Source organism: Ursus arctos, unplaced genomic scaffold, assembly GCF_023065955.2.
Source record: "Ursus arctos isolate Adak ecotype North America unplaced genomic scaffold, UrsArc2.0 scaffold_8, whole genome shotgun sequence".
In the NCBI taxonomy this organism is placed as follows: domain Eukaryota; kingdom Metazoa; phylum Chordata; class Mammalia; order Carnivora; family Ursidae; genus Ursus; species Ursus arctos.
The window spans coordinates 23,566,877-23,587,316 of NW_026623100.1; the positions used below are offsets into that span (position 1 = coordinate 23,566,877).

Consider the following 20,440-nt stretch of genomic DNA (forward strand, 5'->3'; position numbering starts at 1 on the left):
GTGAAAACAGGCATGCTGTCGGGGCGCCTGGGTGGCGCAGTTGTTAAGCGTCTGCCTTCAGCTCAGGGCGTGATCCCGGCGTTATGGGATCGAGTCCCACGTCAGGCTCCTCCACTATGAGCCTGCTTCTTCCTCTCCCACTCCCCCTGCTTGTGTTCCCTCTCTCGCTGGCTGTCTCTATCTCTGTCAAATAAATAAATAAAATCTTAAAAAAGGAAGAAAGAAAGAAAAGAAAGAAAGAAAGAAAACAGGCATGCTGTAAACCCACCAGGGATGAGCTTAATTGTTACGTCTGCAAATTATGGACTGAAGTTTCTTACGTATTTTAAGAAAATAAAATGCTATCTTACTGCTTTGAAGGTCACAAAAATGGAATTGAGTTCGTATAACCAATTTCCATATAAAAATTACAGCGTTTCCGTGATGATTTCAGATCAAGGTATTAATTGGCATCAATATCCATTCTCACTTCAGATTATTAGAGGCTCCAAATATTTACCATTTCAATGCACTACCGTCTTGGTCTTGCTTCTTGCTGTTTTATGTTTCTGACGCTGAAGAACATGTGCTGAAGTTTAATATTAACGATGCCACTCTAAGATTAACTGGAAACACGGTGGAGGAATTCTATCATCATGTACATTTTACTTTACCTGAAATATGTGTATTTTTGGGTAGTGAATCCATGGCCGCTATGTTGCTATGTGATGCATGTGAATATTTTTGCTTTAATGAAGACTTCCTGTCAGCTTGTTTCTCAAAGTGAAACTCCTTTTGCCTTCACCTGTGAATCCTTTCCTGATGTAAAGCTATGAACTTTAGAGTTCACATGGAACAGACTCTAAGCGTAATGCTGGTTGTTACCAGTCAGCACACACCTGAGCTCCTGAAGAAATGAAAACAAGAACGAGATTTAAAGTCAGCCCCTGGCTTACGTAAAGATTTGGGAAAAACTTGGTTCTGTGTCACATTCAGCCAAAATCAAAGTAAAAATTTAGCCTCCCCTCCACTTAGCCCTCTGGTAGCTAATCTCTGGACTATATAGTGGTAAAACCTGGAGATCGGGGAGAAGAATGAATGTTGCATTTAAGACTTGAAGTATTTATTGGGAAATGAAGGGAGCTGGATATTGGAAATATTTTAATTTTCTATTTTTAATATGACTTTGTAATTTATGTTGGCTATAATTAACATTACAAAAAGCCTTATGTGGGGGACAGCGCCTTGAAAGCTCAAAATGCCCAAAATAAGTAGAAAAGGGAGTAAGTGTCTTCAAGATGTCTGATGTTCTGAGGTCTGCGTGGTGTGGGAAGGCCTGCAACGTCACCCCCAGTAAATTCCTCTGATTGTCCTTAACACGGTACGATTGTTCAAAGTGCTTGTGGTTTCAATGGCTTTTGTTACTGTTTTTCTGGGGAGAAATCTTTTTTTTTTTTTTTTTTTTTTTAAATAACAGACTACGTCGTCGCTACCTGATTTGAATAAATCAAACCAGAAATATCCTGACAGTGCACTAAACAAGACCTGTGTGTATAATGTGAGTTCTTTCTTTTTAATTTTAGAATCAACCTTGTCCTATGTTAGGCAGCTGGAGGCAAGAGTCAGACAGCTGGAGGAAGAAAATCGCATGCTGCCCCAGGTGGGTGACTTCCAGAAGCTTGTAGCTAGTCAGTGTCATTTGACTTGTAACATTTTATCTGGAATTTAAAGTCTCAATTACATTTTCTCCTTTAAATGATAGGAATCATTTTGTAAATAGTCATTCATCAATGTAGAGTGTGATTGCTTTCCATAATGACCATCATATTATCTGAATTCTTAAGTGTGATACCAAAGGAGGCAGGTGTCTGAAATCAGAATGCAAAGTCATTTTGAAGGAAGAAAACAAGAGAAAGAGAAAATGAAGAGAAATGGAAAATATTTTGCTAGTACTAGTCATATACATCAGGCATGTAGTCGGTGAATATAGAGAAGGGACTCTTCTTTATATAAAAAATTTGCTAATTTATGAGCTAGGGAAAGCTGTAGGTAGTTTGAAGATTTCATATTTTAATTAAATTAGCACTTGCTAAAATTCTTTGTGATATAAATGAACTCTTTCAGTGCAACAAAGCAATGACAGTAATTGACAGTTTCACTTTGGGGTTTAATTTCTTTTCTCTGGTGAATATAAAGTGGCACTTTTTCCGGGATTTAATGCCTCACCATATATTTTACTTATAATATTATTTCTATGGGCCGAAATATCTTGGTGAGAATGATGTTGGCTGAGGTGGTGGTTCTCAGGGAATGTTTGGTTGAGGAGATGAACAAATCCCCTGATTCTGGGTTGGTTTCCTTTATAGACATGGAGGCAGTAAAGTATTTTAATATTTTATGAACGGAGTTTCTAAGCATTTAGTCACTAGTGTTCTTTCCACATTTTGGTGATTATTTCTACTTCCTGAGTGACTAAGGGAAAATTCACCCCTAAAAAACTAAGCAAACAGTAGTTTAAATTAAAAGACAGAGACTGGTTATAATTCAGGAGAAGACGCATAAATGTGAACACTTGGCAAAGATATTTTAGGTCTTTTAAATCTCGTTTTGTTTTCAAACTACTTTCACTCCTTAATGATGATTTGGTCTGTCAGGCACTGCGCCTAAGAATGCCTTTCTCTTTCTTCCATTGGCCAGGCATCTGACTAAAAATCATGATTAAATAAAATGAATCTACCTCTCTCCTTTCTCGAACTATGCACACGTCAATACCCATGTTGACAGAAGGGATTATTTGCATCATAAAATAGGTCCTGCTGGTAGAGTTTTCTCTCACCTCTTCTGTACTTTCCATTTTAAAACTTTTCTTTGCCATTTGTCCTTTTATATGGGATTCACAGTATGACTGTGCCAGGACCCTTGACTGAAAACATCTCACTTCTTTCCGTTCCAAGAAACCTAAAACTATAATCAGGGTTTGTGAGTATTCTGTATGGTTATACCATCTCTGGGCAACTGGGAATGTAGATGAAAAGAGGGAAAAGATCTGTTTCTTAATTTCCCTCTGAGTGGGAATTGAGGCTCGTGTGGAACATTGAAATGCTAGCGTGTGTGCTATGTTATTTAAAAAGAGGCACAACAAATATGAAAATGATTACAGGATTGATTTGTAAAAATCTGTACAAGTGTTAGAAGTCTTGAAGGGAAATCAGAAGAGTCTTCAACCGTACTCGATGTATCGAGTGTATGCATATTTAAATACGAAGTACTTGCACAGTCGAGAAGTAGAAGAGATTAAACAACTTTTCAGGCTAAAGTCTTAAAACGTATGTTTTTAAATGCATTGCTATTTTCTATCAAAGAAAGTTTTCTTTCTCCACAAGAAAAGGCTAGGAGGGATCATGTTTTACTGAATCTTAAGATGTTATTGGTGTGGGATGCACCATTCTCATATGGACCACTGAGAACGAAAAGAGATGTTGTCGATTATACCATGCCGGATTCTTGCTGATTTCAGAGATGTTAAAATGGAGAAACCATGCTTTAGAATTAAACAGCTTTTTACATGTCCAGGGTACTTTCATGAAAAGAAAATCAATTGTTTGAAATGCAAAGAATACAATAGATCTCAGTTCAAAAACAATATTTTGTTAAATTTCTAAATCTGGGAGTGTTCCCTTCATTTATAGCTAAGATAGGTATGATAGGACCACCAATTGCAAGTACTTGTATAAATACAACTGAAATGAACAGACAATAGACGAGGTCTGAGGATGGAAAACAATAAACGAATCTCAGAGCAGTGAGAATCCTGTAAAGGGAATATTCGTGGAAGGCTGAGATTGGGACCGGATAACACAAAGGTGCATGCAACTTATTCTTGGATGTTCTTGGTACTATCACAAATAATTATATGCTTTCCCTGCAGAAACTATTTCTGACTGCATGATGTTAGCTGATTTGCAAGGTCAATTCAATGTGACTAGCTGACATCCCTGCATAAATTAGTCTCAATATCTGAACACTTGATTTTCCCATTGTAGGAAATTGCTCATTGTGCCTTGATTAAAAGATAGTCTGTTTTACTCCCAAGTTTATAAAAAAAAAAAAAAAAATCCTCTTGACTGGATAAACAGGAAAAAGAGTATAGTTGGCGATTGGAATTCCAAGTGTATTGGATCTCTTTTATGGCCCCGGCCAGGTTCTTCGTTGATAGTGTAGCATTTAGACTAATTATGTAAAGCATTTTCCTGGAGGAAGAAATCTCCTTAATGCTTATTTTTATACTTTATGTAAAATTGTGTATAATGAACTGAGAGTTACAACTTTGCCCCAGCAATACATATTTAAAAGTAAACAAGATGAGTGTAATAAGTGCTTGTGGATTTCTCTCCGGTTAGATGAAAAGGCTTCAATTTCTTAATTTATAAATGACAAGGTTCCCCCTAGCCTCTTGTAGGCCTAATTATAAATAAAGCTTGGGTTCAGTTTTACATCCGTGCAAAGTTACCAAGTCCCAGAATGAAGGGTTTTTTATTCAAAAACAGAAAAAGGTAGTGAAGATTGAGTCGGTTCTAGCCAGTGGTGAAGAGGAGCCTCCAGGAGGTGTGGTTGGAATATCAGCACGGAGCCCACGTGGGATGTAGCTCTTTGCTCTGCCATGATCTCTACGATGTCTCACGAGAATCACCGAGCAGTACTTTAAATCCAGTTTGTGAACACAGTATTTCAAGAGAATCCTAAAATAATAACAGAAAACACAGTATTATTTGCTACGTTATTACTTGAAAAGAAAATGTCTTTATTATATATTAGATAGGAAGACAAATGAGACCTACCCTCCTATCAGATTTTCAAGGGCATAACAATTATTATTTATAGGTGTGATGTACATTAGATCTCTAGAACCTAATTCATTTTGCATATCTGAAATTTTGTACATGGTGATTAGCAAAACCCCATCTCCCCGTCCCCTCAGCCTCGACAACCGCCATTCTAGCCTTTGCTTCTATGAGTTTGAGTGTTTTAGATACCTCATGTGAGCGGAATCATGTGGTATTTGCCTTTTTGTGACTGGCTTATTTCATTTGGCATATTACCAAGTGATCATTACCATATGATCCAACAATCCTACTTGTGGATATTTACCCAAAAGAATTGAAATCAGGATCTCAAAGAAATATTAGCAATCCTGTGTTCACTGCAGCACTGTTCACAATAGCCAAGATGTGGCAGCAACTTAAATGTCCATCAAGAGATGAATGGATAAAGGAAATGTGGCATATACCTATAATAGAATATTATTCAGCCTTAAAAAAGAAGGAAATCTTGCAACACGTGACAACATCGGCGAATCTTAATGCTTTTTGGAAAGTTGGTACAAATGATCATTAAATTAAGATCACCTGAATTTAGGATATTCTTCCTTGAACCCATAAACTAATGTGGATTTATTTTTCTTATTTTTATTTTTTACTGATTACATACAAAAATATTTCATGGGATTGCAATGAACCTCTCATAATACACAGAGTGCTAAAGCTGCTCAGACTGGCCTGTCTGCTCCCCTGTGTACATACTTAACATGATGGGAGCCTTAAATGAAGGTTGTATGTGAGTGAAATAAATGTAGCTGCTGTGTATGAAGTTTTATTAATTTTTAAATCTAATGAGGCGGAGTCACACACAATGATGTAAATAGGTATTTATAGATAAAAGACCCAATATGGTATAAAGTAGATGCAAGGAATTTTATATCAAATTTAAAAGGAATGTACCTATTTTGTGTATAGACATTTATGCATAATCACAAACTTTCTGTGGATAAAGAATCCTAGATTTTCAAAGCTGGATAGAACCCACGTGTCACGTTGGACAACACCAGTTTTTAGGTAAAGGCTTACAAGATTCACAGAATGTTAGGAGTATAGTCCTGGTCAGACAGCTAATGAAGGATGGACTCAGGCGAAGATGTGGGCCTATTCAGTGTCCTTCTGGCATGCACAGCAGCTCCTTTAGTCATTTCATACCATTTATGTAATTCAGTTTAAGTAAGCTGCGAAATCTGTTTTTATCTTATTGTCGTTCTTTTTTTAAACATTTGTTTTAATTAACATTGGGTTTGCTTAGCTCTCTAAGATTTATCAGACATTCTAGTCCTGATTTAAAGTAAATATTCCATTTTTCTTAGAGCCATGGATGGAATCCATCAAAAATGGGGGAAAAAATGCATCTTACAGAGCCTTCTTTTTCTTGACACATTTCCAAAATACCTCAGAATCCTAGTTTTGTACATACACACCCATATCTGCACGAGAGATTCATACTAAACAGAATGAGGTCAGAGAGGGCCTTGCTGTTCCGAGTGAATTTGGAGGTCGGTGGTGGCTAGGGGAAAAAATAGTTATAATCGTTTTAAAGGTACCCATGAAATTTGTTATTTTAGCCCAAATTTTAAAATCTTGCTTGGATATCTCAACTCATCCCATGATCCTTTTCTTGACGGTCACAAGGATTTTAATCCAGACCTATGTACTATGTTTATATGCTATATTCGCGATGAAGTCTATTCAGCGAGAAATTAAAGTGGGTGACACAGAGCACCTCGCTGATGATTTTATTATAAATGATACTGTCTTTTGAAGGAATCAGTCCCTCTTCAGACATCACCGTGAGGTAAAAACTATTAGTTTTTTAAACTCTTCTCCCCTATTCTGTGTTGAGTTTGGGTTTTACATCAAGAAGAGACCAGAAATAAGCAGTTTGCTCTGATTCCAAAGTCAATTAAGTACATTTATTAAAAGTCCTGCTGGGAAATCTGTTCCCTCTCATCAAATGCTTCAGCCCGAGCATCTGCCTGGAAAGCACTCTATGTCCTTTGTGCCCCAGAGTTGCTCTCCCAAGCAAACCACCCACTCTTGAGACTAACTTTTTAGAGATTTGTTAGAATCTGTAAAGGTGCCCCTATCTGTCTGGTGTCATATGCCTGCCCATGTGCTGTGGGTTCAGCAAACGTGCTCGAAAGGCATGGCAACTCAGATCGCCACTGCGTGGGCTCCTTTCAGCCAGTGTGTCTATTTCTGTTGGGCTAGCACACACAGAGGAGTCTAATTTTAGGAATGGAAATGAAAAATCTTCCTCTGGTGTAATTTGGTTACAGTGTGGCCTCACGATGCAGTGCGTTGGGAAGGAGGAAGGGCCTTTTCCAGAGCACTTTCTGAACAAAGGAACCTGTCACCATGGCCAGGAATGCTGAGGAGGGTACACGGGTTCTGAGGAAATTGAGCTTGTCACTTCCATGGCAACACACACCCCAGGTCCAGCACTGCATCTCTGAGAAGCTCCCTCACCCGTGTGCCTGTGCAGATTACCCGTGTCCCGGACAGAAATGAGAGGGGTCCTTCTGACACTTAGATTTCCCTCATGGGCTTCTCCTTTCGTTGCTGTGGAGATACTTATTTTGTTGCTCTTTCTCTTTTTCATATTTTCTGACTTTGTTTTTCAAGTCATTTTTGTCTTACAGGGCCATAAATATCTGGCTTTTCTAGGGTTTGGAATTGCTCTGATAAAAGGAAAAGATCAGGGAAAAGAAAAAAATTGCACAAAAACCAGGCACAGAGTAATGCTCTGAAAAAAGGAAAAAATCAGGGAAAAGGGGAAAAAAAAAAAAGAAAAAATTGCACAAAAACCAGGCACAGAGTAATGCTTTACAGGCTGTTTAAAGCAAGTGGTGCTATCCTTCAATTGTTACTTGCTTGGAAATTGCCATTCTGGCACTCCTGAGGAGTAACTGGTGCAAATTTTTTTTCCTGGATAGCAACTCTGTGTGGCACAACTAAAGTAGAATCTGGATGCTACTGATAGAAGAAATGAGTTAAATCCATGAAGGGCGGGCTGCTGCTAGAGTCCTATTTTGGGGAGGGGGGGAAGGACTCCACCAGAGGAATAATGCTTGTGGGTTGCCATTTCCTCCAAATCACTGTGATTTATATAATTAAAAGAAAAGAAGCTTTTATGTATAGTTCAATAGAGTTTTCAGAGGACAGATGGGAGCTGCCCAAGTGGGTGTGGGTGTATTGGAATAAAAGAGACAAATAGATATGGAAAATAAGTTTATGGGGAAAAAGCCATGTTGGAGAACCTGAATACATGGAGACTGGATTAAGAAAAGAGGTAAAATGTATTAGCAAAAATGCCGAGGAGAGTGAAATTCATAGGAAAAACATTGAAATCAGCCTGGAGGCTCTCACGGTGAGGAGGTTGACAGCATTCTTCTGTGCCCCCCCCCCCCCCCAATGCTTGAGGGTTCTTGTTTGAGAATCTCAGATGCAGGATGCGAAGTCTTCATTCTAATGAGAGAAAATAGATGAACTAGAAATGCAACAGAAAATACAGCTATGCCACTTACTAAACTTATTAAGAGAATTACTGAATTTAAAAGGCACTCAATGGTTAGGGACTGTGGTATCCATTCTTATTTAATAGGACTGCCTTTTTCTCTGTATACTGGCATGATGATAATTCTACCACGAGGGCATATTTAAAAAAATTTTTTTTTAAAGATTTTATTTATTTGATAGCCAGCGAGAGAAGGAACTCAAGCAGGGGGAGTGGGAGAGGAAGAAGCAGGCTCCCAACAGAGCAGGGAGCCCGATGCGGGGCTTGATCCTAGGACCCTGGGATCAGGCCCTGAGCTGAAGGCAGACGCTTAATGACTGAGCCACCCAGGCGCCCCTAAAATTTTTTTATGTTATTTGGAGTAGCCATAAAAATAGCATTTTGATTACCTGTCCTTGGCAGAATTTGTCACAGAAAAAAATGATAGGACTCGCTCAGCAACAAGTTTTGCTGTGTAGTAATATCAACTAGGATCATAGATATTTGAATGAGAAACAACATGGAGGAAACTTGAGACGGGGGATAGTTTGTAAATACATTATACATATTTTGGGGGAAAACTTGAGACAGAACTGTAAGAGAAATTAATGTTGTCTTGGAGAAATGGCTTTCTACTCTTTATTTATTTTTTGTCTGAAGTAAAGTGGAAAATCAAAAAAGATGAAACAGTCTTTCCTTTTGTAATCATGTAAGGAAACAGTCTCATAGAAAGCAATAGAATAGATTGTGTAGTGTGTGACATGGGAATTAAATTAGTTAAATGTAAATACTATTCAGATATGGAGATATATATATATATATATATTTAAAAAACAATAAACTGTGAAAACTTGGGTCTAACAGAAGCCTGTAAAGATGGGAAGATCCCTAGCAGCCTCACTTTGCTTTCCATTTCCATTTCCCACTGGAGGTCACCATCCCTCTGCTGTGAAAGAGGCACCCTATCCACCCTGTCATCCTCTCCAGTTCAGACCTTTCCTACAGTGGGGTTCAGGCATTTCTCATTTAAAAGTCTCTACTTCTAGTTGTGTTTTGTTTTGTTTTTTGTTGTAGCCTGAGCAAAGTGATCAGTCATGCTTATAACACATTAAAAATTAAAGTTGGTGCCTCTTAATATCTTGTAACTGTAAAGTAGACAGATACAAATGTAATACAAGCAATATCTGTATTGCCTAAATGTAATATAGACAATCACTGTAATAGAGACAATAATGGGGTTCTTTGACAGAATAGGACAGTTTAAGTAAATACATTTCTAAGTGGTTTGAGATTTTCCTAAATTATATTTAAGCTAGCATTGTGTGAAAAATAAAACATAACGGAGTTAATTTTAGAAAGCTGAGACATAGTCAACAGTGACTTTGGACTCTTAGTTACCAAGTAATTAAAGGAGTCCCCACGAATATGCTAGAACAAGCAGAGAATCGGAATTACAAGAGCTAGGACTTAGCTAATTAGCCGTTGGACCAAGATGATGCATCTTAACCTTTGTGAACTTGATATGTTTTGAGTAACAAAGAAGATTGCCATAGGTGATATGGAAGGTTCTGCTCAGCTCTGCAAATCCATGACTCTCTATTCAGAGAAAGTTTGTGTATATGTATAACGTATTTACAAAATAGGTGTGTCCTTTCTATTTTGATACTAAATTCCTGAAAACTACAACTTTATACCTTACTGGGTCTTTTGTTTGCAGGTGCATATTTATGTCATTGTGGGTTATTCTACCTCATTGGGTTCTAAAGTTAATCAAATTTCATCAGATAGCTATTTATGCAACAGTCAAGGGTATATATCTTTGAGGCTCATGTGACATTAATATGCATATAGAGGGGCTCAGTCGGAGTAGTGTTAGCTTATGTGTATTTTGAGAGATAATGTGCATTAATGTCCCTTAATGTTCATTTTTATTCTTTCTATAAGCCCTCCGTAATGAACATAAAGGCCCTTGTTTTCCCTGAGTATATACATGTAAAAATAAACAAGATGAGTATGTAAATGCTATTGATTCCTCTCTGGTCAGGGACAAAGGTGTCTGTGTCCTCATTTGGTAAGTGTGGTCCCTTCCAGCCCTGAACATTCTGAGCTCAGGGATTAAAAAAAAGAAAACAAGGTTGTGCCCGAGTCCTAGAACGAAGGGGTCTTTAGTCAGTCACAGTAAGAGACATGCAGTGGATTGAGTTGGTGCTACCAGTGGTGAAGAGGGGCTCAGAGGAGGTGTGGCTGGAACGTGAGGCATCACCAGAGAGCACAGCGCTCTTCCTCGGCCGTGCTCCCCGTGGGATCCTGCGAGCATCGTGGAGCTGAACTTTAAATCCGGTGTGTGAGCACGGCGTTTCAAAGAGAGCCCCAAAGCATGGATCTTCTTATTAGATATTATTTACGTATTAGCCGTCATGACTTGGGAAGGAGCTACCTTTTAAAAGTTGACACAAATGATAGTGAAAGGTCACCTAAACTTAGGATGTTCTAATATAAACATTTTTAAAAAATCACATTTAAAAATATTTTATAGGATGAATGGAGACCTGACATTTCGGAGAGGATTTTTTTAAATGGTGATGAAAGTGTATACCGATATAGGAAATGTTTAAAATGTAACTTTCATTTACCTGCAACTTATATGGAAACCATCTGTATTCTTTATTTTAAAATATAACATACTTGTCAGGAGTCCAATTCTGAGATAAGCCAAAAGAAATTACTGTGAAAAAGAGATGACAAAGATCTGATATAACATACATTTTTTTTTTCCAGTGTGATAGACTGAGGAGAATAACAAGACAGCTTGCATATGAATCAAAGTCAGCTAGACTAGGGATACACAGAAGGAACAATGTCCAGAGGGGGAAAAAAAGGTTTTTTTCAAAGGATAGCTGATGTATTGGGTTCATTCTGTACACTAAAACATCTGAAGTAATAGCTAGCAATCAGGACTGGGCCTGTCTTCCAATTTTCTCGTTGACCCAGAGTATGAAAGAGGAATCATTGTGGGTACACTGTGAGACAATGATCCGTGCTGCCTTTACAGTTCACATGGAGGTTTTGTGGACTCTTTTTCAGACTGTGTGCGTTGAGCCTGCATAACTGGGTAGCATGTTATCATACGAAGCTGATTAAAGGACGTGTGGAGGAGCAGTATGAAGAGAGCATAGGAAATAAATTACGGGCTTCCCCTCAATTGTTATAAGTCTGAAGGGCCTTTGGTGGCTGGGTAAACAGGTCTTAGAAGATGACTTGGGGTTTATTCTAGAAATTCTACAAAGTAGTTTCTACATCAGTAAGCAGTGGAGTTTTGGGGGAAAAAATCCACGTTTGTAGATGGTGGCATTACTAGAAAGTAATAGAAGTCTGTGTTTCTTCAGGCCACACCAGCACCGATTAGGGTCAAACAGATGGAATCCCTCTCTCAGTTTACCTTCAAGTGGATGGGTTTTCACCTGTCCTCCTAAGTCCGCTCCTGACTTTGGCTGTTGACTGGCTGCTACAGTGATGTCCTGGCCATTCCCCTGACTCCTCTGATCGGGGCTCCCAACATTCTTTGGGCTGAGAAAATTCCCCCAGTCTTGTTTGGGTTCTGCCTTGCTCCAGGTCCAAAGCCTGTGTGACAAGTACTCCTTCCCACAGGTTCTGGTGGTAACCCCAGAAATGGAGGGGGGGAGGAAGAGTTACTCTTAGCAAAGGGTCGATCTATTCAAAAAATGTTCCTCCCTTTTCAAAGTACTCTGTTCTTCATTCAGGTGTCTCTCTCTGGTCTCATTCTTTCCTTTGGGAGAAATTCTTGTCCTCAAGTTCATCAGTACCTCCCCAAAATTGACTCAACTGAGATATTTGTGATTTCAGGAGTGGCCTAGTCAAGGCATACAAATACGCCCTCTTTCAGAATTTTTATCTTCTTTGAGATTTTTCTAACTTTCATAATGTAGGTTAGAGGAGTAGAAGCAGCTTTTGAATTAATACTTTTTAAAAAGAAAAAAAATTAAGCACAAAAAGGAGACAGCTAACCACCTTGCTTAAAACCCTTGGACTAATTATTTGCTAGTTTTATTAATCTAGCTGCTACTGTTAGCTGTTTATTAGGAAAAAGATTGCATATACAAATGTAAGGATCAACAAGAAGTGTAATTCTGACTCAAATGTAGTATAACAAAGAAATTTGGTACTGTCTTGTCTTTTTTTTGACCTGAAATGCCTCTCATTTGCAACAGAACAACATGGGAGGCAGAAGTTCTAATGTTTGACAGATAACAAATAACTAATAAACCCAGGACCAGATGGGAGCCATCCTGGACTTACATAAAAGCTGGCTCTAAGAAAGGGAGGCTTTTTAATAGCCAAGATATTTCTGCTGTTTTTGACACCCAAGGCTGGTGTATCTTAATGTCAAAAAGGTAATTTCTTAATTGAAACAGTTTCATATGCAAGAAACTGTAATATCCGTAACTACAGAAATCTCATACAAGAAAAACATAAAATACACACTCAGAAATAAATGACAACTCCAGCAAACTTAATCACAAGTGAATTGTGTGGGAATGATAGGTCTTTATCCTTTTGGGTGGCAAGCATGTTTTGAGAGCCAAAAGTTAACAGAAGCTACGGTTCGAATCTGGCTGACGTCTATTTGACAACGAGTTTTAGACAAAGGGAGCTTCAGCAACTTTGCATTTTGAAATGTGTTGTTTTGTTTGGAACCAGCCCCATTCACTTTCCATTCCCTGTTTCTATCTCACTCGTATTTTAACGCGTGAGTCCTTAACCAGCAAAACTCATGCACTTTTGTCAGTAAGTTCTCCCAGTGATATGAGAGTTGGTGGTGGCAGCTCAGGTTCTTTGCCAGTTGAAAAGGATTTGGAGAGGTCGATTTAAGACCAGACACTCTAAATGCTCACTTGTGAAGAGGGTGGCTCATGTGGCCTCACGGGCATTCATTTAATTGAAGAGGACTCTCTTGGTTAGGGAAACCAGTTTCACTGAGCCTTTGACATTGGAGAACGAGATTAAGATGGACATGAGGGCAGGTAAGGGCAGTTGCCTCTCCAATGTTTTTCACTTAAAACAAGTGCCCTGCTCATGATCTTGATATTGACAGAGTTCTTCAGAATCAGTCATGAGAGTGTCATAAGACAGCTCTCAATTCTGGGTGGTTTCTCAGGGCTGGAAATGATGCTATAGTGACTTACAAATCGATAGGACTTTGGTCTTTAAGCCTGGAAAATGTCCAATGTCGCTATCATGTTGATTTTTAATACTTTATTGCCTTATTAAGTTATGTCTTTTATTTTAGGTGTATCTTTTATGTTCATTCTGTCTAAAGGCATCAATCCTGTTGGTCTTCAGTATTCAGAATCTTGAGTCTTTAAGGCCCAAGGAGAGACACCGTAGGTCACGAATGGGTAGTGCCCGATTCTTTTATTTTTTATAAGCTCTTAAATGATGGGGCTGCAGCCTGAAATGGACCTTTCTCCCTGTGAGAAACACAGCTTGGGCCACAGCAAAATGGCTGATTTACAAGAATCTATCACCCTTGCAGTTGAGTCAGCCGCAGGGTGCAGACAGCACACAGGATGGGGCTGGTTGAGTCGCACGTTCCCCCTTAGAGTTCTGTTGCTGTCACTAGCCCTAGAACCACATCCTGAGTATCAGCTGAGGTCCTGCATATTGGAGTAACACTGAGGCCATCTTGATGCTGATGACTCATCCTGACCCTGGCCCCTATGATGATCTCTGTTTTGCAGGTGAGAGAATGTTCACTCAGGGGCAGAGGCAAGGTTTGTGCCCAGATTTTCTGTTACCACTAGTCTAGCATTCTTCTCATGTTGCTGAAACCTGTTGCACAGCAAGTGTATTTCTTTTGAAGCAAGATAGTGGTGAAAACACCACCAACCACCACCACGATCTCCACCATCACCATCCAGAGCAAAGCTCTGGTGTAGTATCCTTGGGGTCTGAATTGGGAATTAACCAAGAAACCCAGTTGGGTTGTTAGTCCATCTGTTTTCTAGTCACTGAAAGATTTCATTGTTCTGATAATGATTTTCTCAGCATGGGAAGATCTCATCATTTTATTAATCTTAAGGACATTTCTAGCCCCTAGATAACTGATTAGTCAGGAAAGAATATTTGTCTACTTAATACTTATCACTTCTGGTTCAATTATAGTTTCTTTGTAAGCCACTTGCCTCCTCCTCCAAAAAATTCCAGTCTGTCATGATTTTCTTATCCTCTCAACCAGGGCTTGGCACTTTTTAAAATGGCCAGATAGTAAATATTTGCAAAATTGTGAGCCATATGGTGTTTTTCAACTACTCCTGTCTGCCATTGTGGCACCAGAACAGCCAAAAACAGAGTATCTAAATGAACAGGTGTGGCTGCATTCTAATAAAACTACCTATGAAAGAGGTGAAAGAGTCTGGATTTAACTCCAGTAGTAGTTTGCTGACCCCCTACTCCACATTGAAATCATTTGTCAATTACTTGGGTTATCTCTTAATATCATTTTTAAAATTGGTCTCTCATATTATGTAAATTTTCATTTGTGTATAAATAACTTATTATATGATGGCATCTTTATATTTTCATTGGCTTAACTTCCTTTGTCCTGTCATCCCCAAACCTGCCCTAAGTTATCAATATGTGGGATTTGAAAAGTGCTGTGAGTGAACCAGAGGAGTAGTTGGGAAGAGGTAAAGCTATTCTTTCCAACAAACCACTTAGCTTTGGGAGGAAAATTTGTTGGAGATCAAGATGCTTGCATTTGACCTGAAAAGGCAAGTCCTCCCCTACAGGACTCACAGTTGTTGTGGTACTGATGGATAGGGAGTTTGTAGGTTTCTAAAACGTATGTCTGGTGATTGAAGGTGTACTTTAGTGAGTGATTGATTATATTGCTTTTGTGTCCTTCCACGTCTTAGATTGCTGGAAAGATAACGTGGGGCAGGCTTGTCTTTAAAATAGATACCATGTGTGGCTGGTAGCTTGGAAAGAATATGAAACGCTATCTAGTCCTTCACAGACAAGTGAAATCCTAAATCTGTCTGTCAGTGAATGAGGAAAACCATTTCTGGCTTGGAGGGAGGTCAGAAACCAATTAATCTCCCTTTTTCTGTAAGTGAGGACATCACATGATAGGATGAGAAATCGGGAGATCACTAGTAAGAATAGAGTAAATTCTGTATTTTTCAGGTCATTCATATTCTCTTCTCCCATGATCTTTGTCAAATCTGTGGTGTTTAATGATGATCTGTGTTATGCTTGAAAAGGACAGAAAGGAAAGGCCTTCAGCTGGCCATTCATGCAGTCTCTCTTCATGGGAATCTGCAAGGTACTTTGGAAGGAACAAAGGAGTGCAAAGGCTAGTTTGCATCTCCGTCATGGGTCCTGTGGATCAGGAGGAGACCTACAGGAGGGTGAGGAGAATCCTCCCTCATCTTTTTGTCTTTGTCAGTAGGACTGATTGACATCAGAAGAGCCAAGGGGTGGAAAAGAGCTTAAAAAGAGCCAGATGCATTCGCAATGCTTTCATGGCAACTGATGGCGATCTGGCAATTATGAAGCTTCTCTATAGCACTTAATGTCTTCAGAGTGCCTTGCAATCAGGTTTATTAGTCACCCTTCACAGCCGCCACGTGAAGCTAATTGGTAGGGCTCTCCATGTTCGCCTCTCCATTGAGGACAAGTGACTTGCTGAGGGTCAGGCAGCGGCTAGCTTATGGAGCTCGTTAGTCTCTGGGTCATTTCTCTCTGGAGCTAGCAAAAGACTTAACTTTTTTTGTGTTTTTTTTTTTTTAAGACCACTCTGGCTAGCTTAGGAAAACTTATTACTGGTTAACCTGTTTTCCTCTTTTAAAAATTCCTTTTTAAAATTTGCCTTTTCTCAAGCTTTATGATGTTGCTTCTCAGAACTCTCCAGGAAATTTTAGCCATGCATTTTAAGGTTCAGCCAGGTCGTTTACTTGGGGAATGGTCTCAGAATTTTGGCCCTAGAGACTTGAAGAGAAACAAAAGTTTTTAACCAGGCAGCCTTGGTTTGTGGCATTAGCTGTGGTCAGAGTTTGTGTGGAGGGATGAGGGGAAACTTCTTTCTATATCAGCTTTTTATGCTATCTTTTACCCCCAGAACCTCAGAGAGACTAGACAAAAGCAGTGACCTGCTATTTGGAATGAGAAATGTCGTTATTTATTGTTAGATTAATGCAGGGATAGGCATTCAAAGATAGGTGATTAGTGGGCTTCCCCTGCTTTTCTTAGTATAAACAAAACAACCCCTAACAAATGTGGAATGGGATTTCTGTAGATCATGGAAAGCTGATTGCTTATATTGGCCATTCTTTCAATAGTTTACCTCTCAAATATTTTTTGAGCACCTCCTGCTTACAGATACGGCTTTAGACAATGGGGATACAGTCCTGAATTCATGCAGCTTACATTTTAGTGGACTATTATTTTTAAAAACGTTAAATATGTAATACTGTGGAAGTAATAATCATTTTGAAGGAAACAAAAGCAGGGTACAGAACTGGTAAGTGACTGGAGTGAGAGGGTGTTTTGCATGGACTTAGAAGAAGCCTCTCTGAGGAAGTGACATCTGGAGGGACGGAAGAGTATGGGAAAGCATCGCAGGGATTGAGAACAGCAAGGGCAAAGGCTTTCAGTGGGAGTGAGCTAGGTGTGTGTGAGGAAACAGGCTGCAAGAAAGCTAGTGTGGCTGGAATAGAGTCTGTGAGACAGAGAATAACAGGCGGTGAGGTCAGAGACCAGCAGGTAACAAACCTTTGGGCTTTGTTGACCAAAGTCAAGTGTTTGGGTTTGGGTCTGAGTTCGTGGAGAGCCACTGGAGGAACTGAGCAAGGGTGTGATACAACTAGTTACGTTATCAGAAGGTCACTGGGAATGCTGGGTAAAGACCTGACTGAAGAAGTTAGAGGCAGGTGGGGGAGGACATAGGGACATTCATTAGGGAACTAGGTTGGTAGCCTAAGGGTTGTAGGTTGTATCAAGTGGAGGACGGAGAGGGTGAGAAAGTGTTGGAGTCACAGTATATTTTGAGGTAGAGTTGAGAGTGCTCCATGATAGACTGCATCTGGAATATAAGGGAAAGAGGCTGCATGTGGCTTCATAGTTTGAGTACTGACAACCCCAGGAGGGACTATTACAGTGAGTGACAGCCCAGGGTGGTCCAGTGTGGCGGCCCTGGGAAGAATCCAGGATGACTCCTTGGATTTTGATCGAAGTAATTTTGTATGGTGGGTGGCGCTGTTTAAGGTGATGGGGAAGCCTGGGGGAAACAGGTCAGGAGGTGCAGGGGAGTCGAGTTCTGTGTTGGACACGGTACATTCGAGGTGGGCGTCTGTGAGATGTCACCTGCAGGGTTAGATGCATACATCTGGAAGTCCGGGGAGAGGTCAGGGCCGGAGGTACAACCTTGCAAGCATACGTGGGCTGTGGGACCAAATTAGAACTTCTTGTTGAATGAATGTTGAGGGAAAAAGAGGTTTGTGGGCTGTGCCCCAGGACACTCTAAAATTTAAAGATAGGGAAGGAGAAAGTGCAGTCCAGACTGGAAGGAGAGGCTCACTCAACTTCTTTAATCTCCTAGAATTACAGATGACTTGTGTACTAATTCTGCAAAGTGGTTTTACCCTTTATTTTTAACAGGTCCTCGACTTCCTTTCTGAATATTATTGACTTAAATGAACATTTATAGTTTGCATCCAAAACTCTTGCTTTTCATCATGTTATTTATGTTATGAGGTAGGGCACACATAAACCTATTTGTAAGTCTCTTTCTTTCTTCCTCATAAGAGCTATCTGTGAAAAGAGAGCTCACAGTTTTCGAGATGCTTCCTTTTGTGCCCCGATGGCGTTCTCACTGATGCGGGGATTTCAGTGCTCCTAGCTAGAGTAGCCCCCCTGGGATGAAGCTGGCTCTAGCTAACTCTCTCTTAGCTTGACCTTCCCATTCTATGCGGGAGCCTTGTGGACTGGTAGACTCCTGGAAGGGAAAGAAGATTCTTCCTTTTGCCAAAGCCAGGGCAGCCAGCGCCACCTCACAGAGTAATGTTTCTTAGACAACTTAACACGGATCTGTCTTAAATAGCTGTTTGGTCCCCGGGGCTCGAGCTCTGTGGCATGTCTACCACCGGCTCCCGGGAATGCTGAGGAATTCAACACCAGCTGCGGCTGGCTCTGTTCAGCAGCCAAATGCAGGGTTAACAAGCACTCCTTTTTGGCTTTGGAGTCTACACTGGCAATTCAGCCGCAGGCCCTGACTCCGGGTCCTACTCCAGCCTCCTTGACCCCCGTGCTTACAAGCATAAAAGTATTCAGATCTGTTTTTCTCAACAAAAATGCCATCAATTTTCACTATTTAATTGATGTCAACGTGATTGGAAAACCATTTAGAAGTGTTGTTGGTTTTTTTTTTTTTCTAGAAATTTCCGTGTTTCTCACTGGGGATTGTATGGATAACAAAAGACAAGAATTAAGCACATAAACTCATTACCTAGAAGCAGAATGTACGTAAATGTAATTGTTCACATTTCCTGCCTATTGTTTAACAGCTTTTTTTTTTTTTTTTAACCGGGCCTTCATTATTATTCTCTGTCTGCTGTCACTCTGGCTACAGAGATACAGGGTGTTTGCCGTCTCAGCCCTTTCATGATATGGATTCTTTTCTTCTGGGGCTTGCCCTCTCTAATTCTTGTAAAAAGGCATCCTGTTAACCTCTGTAATTACTTTCATTTATTTTTGAATCTGTGTTTATATATCTGCAAATTTCACCTGGAGTCACAGATATTTCAAAATTACTTAGTTGTTCTCCCAAGAACTCTATTATTTGAGGGGAAATTTTCATCATGGCATGAAATCACAATCAGTTTTAATTTAAAGATTTTGCGAACTCTCACATGTCAGAAGAAAACCGTTGTGGGGGTATCTGTGAGAGAGATGTTTTGGGGCTTTATATTGTTAATTCCCTCTTCCATTAGATACATGACTTGCCTGGCACTTTCTGGCCTGGCTCACGGCATGACCATGTAGCCAGTGCCCAGCCAGAAAGCCGGGAGCCACCCTGGGTTCAGGTTATCACGAAGGCTCACAGGGTCCTGCCCTGTAGTCCATCCGTATTATCCTTTTCATTCCTTCTGCTGTTGTCTGTGAGCAGGTGGTCATTTTTCATTTGGACTTCTCTGTCCATCTCCTGATTGGACTTCATCCCAGCTAGTCTTGTCCCACCTAGATCATTCTCCACATTATTACTAGAAGGGTCTCTAAAACACAAATTGGGTCTTGTCACCACCCATGCCTTAGCACAGGATATATTTTAAATCCTTCACATGGTGTAGAAGGTTCTCCACGATCTGACTCCTTTCATATCATCCTCATTCTTGCTACTCTGCCCCCCACATCTTTCTGAACCACTTCTGTTTCCCTGAAAGTGACAAATGTCTAAAGTTTTAGAGGTTTTTTTTTTTTTTTTTTGAATTAAAGCTCCTTGCCATCTCTTCTGTGACTCTGCAGATCTCAATCTGAGCCATTATTGGGCACAAGAAATGAAGAATGAGTGAATAAATATTACCTTCTGGTTTCCCTGGCTGGGAACACCGGGACACTTACAGATTGGCTTACACTTAACGGAGTTGAGAATAGTATCTCTTTTGATGATATTTTATTTTCACCACTTGATGTGTGGCCTTATGTAATGATTTTAATGAGAACCAGCATATACTTTGGATGCCCTGGTCATATGTCTCTCTCTACTTTGGGCCTACTTACCATCCCCAGTGATCTTTTCAGTTGCTATTTTAACATATTTGAGCTTTACTGTAGCTTTAGAAATAAAAGTGATTCAGGATTTTCAGGATGAATTTATTTTGCTCAAATATGAGTAACTGGGTAATGAGAATAAAAGAAAATAATGAGAATTATTTGGAGTTTAACTTACCAAAATATGAACCATCACAGAAATGGAGTTTCACTTCTTGACTCGGGCCATGCTAGCACTCTAGAGGTGTGCTCTAGTTACTTGACAAGTAGTTGAGTGGCTTCTAATTACCCAATGTAC

General features: G+C 39.8%; 1 protein-coding gene across 5 annotated transcripts in view; it reads left to right on the top strand.

The window, feature by feature from the left end:
* Positions 1-20,440, top strand: part of CCDC85A (coiled-coil domain containing 85A) — a 190,054-nt gene that overhangs the window by 151,286 nt on the left and 18,328 nt on the right. For all 5 annotated transcript variants that reach the window (XM_026485566.4, XM_057308982.1, XM_057308984.1 and 2 more), the window contains exon 3: positions 1,563-1,639. In XM_026485566.4, the coding sequence (XP_026341351.1) occupies positions 1,563-1,639 (77 nt within the window). The remainder of the gene's footprint in view (positions 1-1,562; positions 1,640-20,440) is intronic.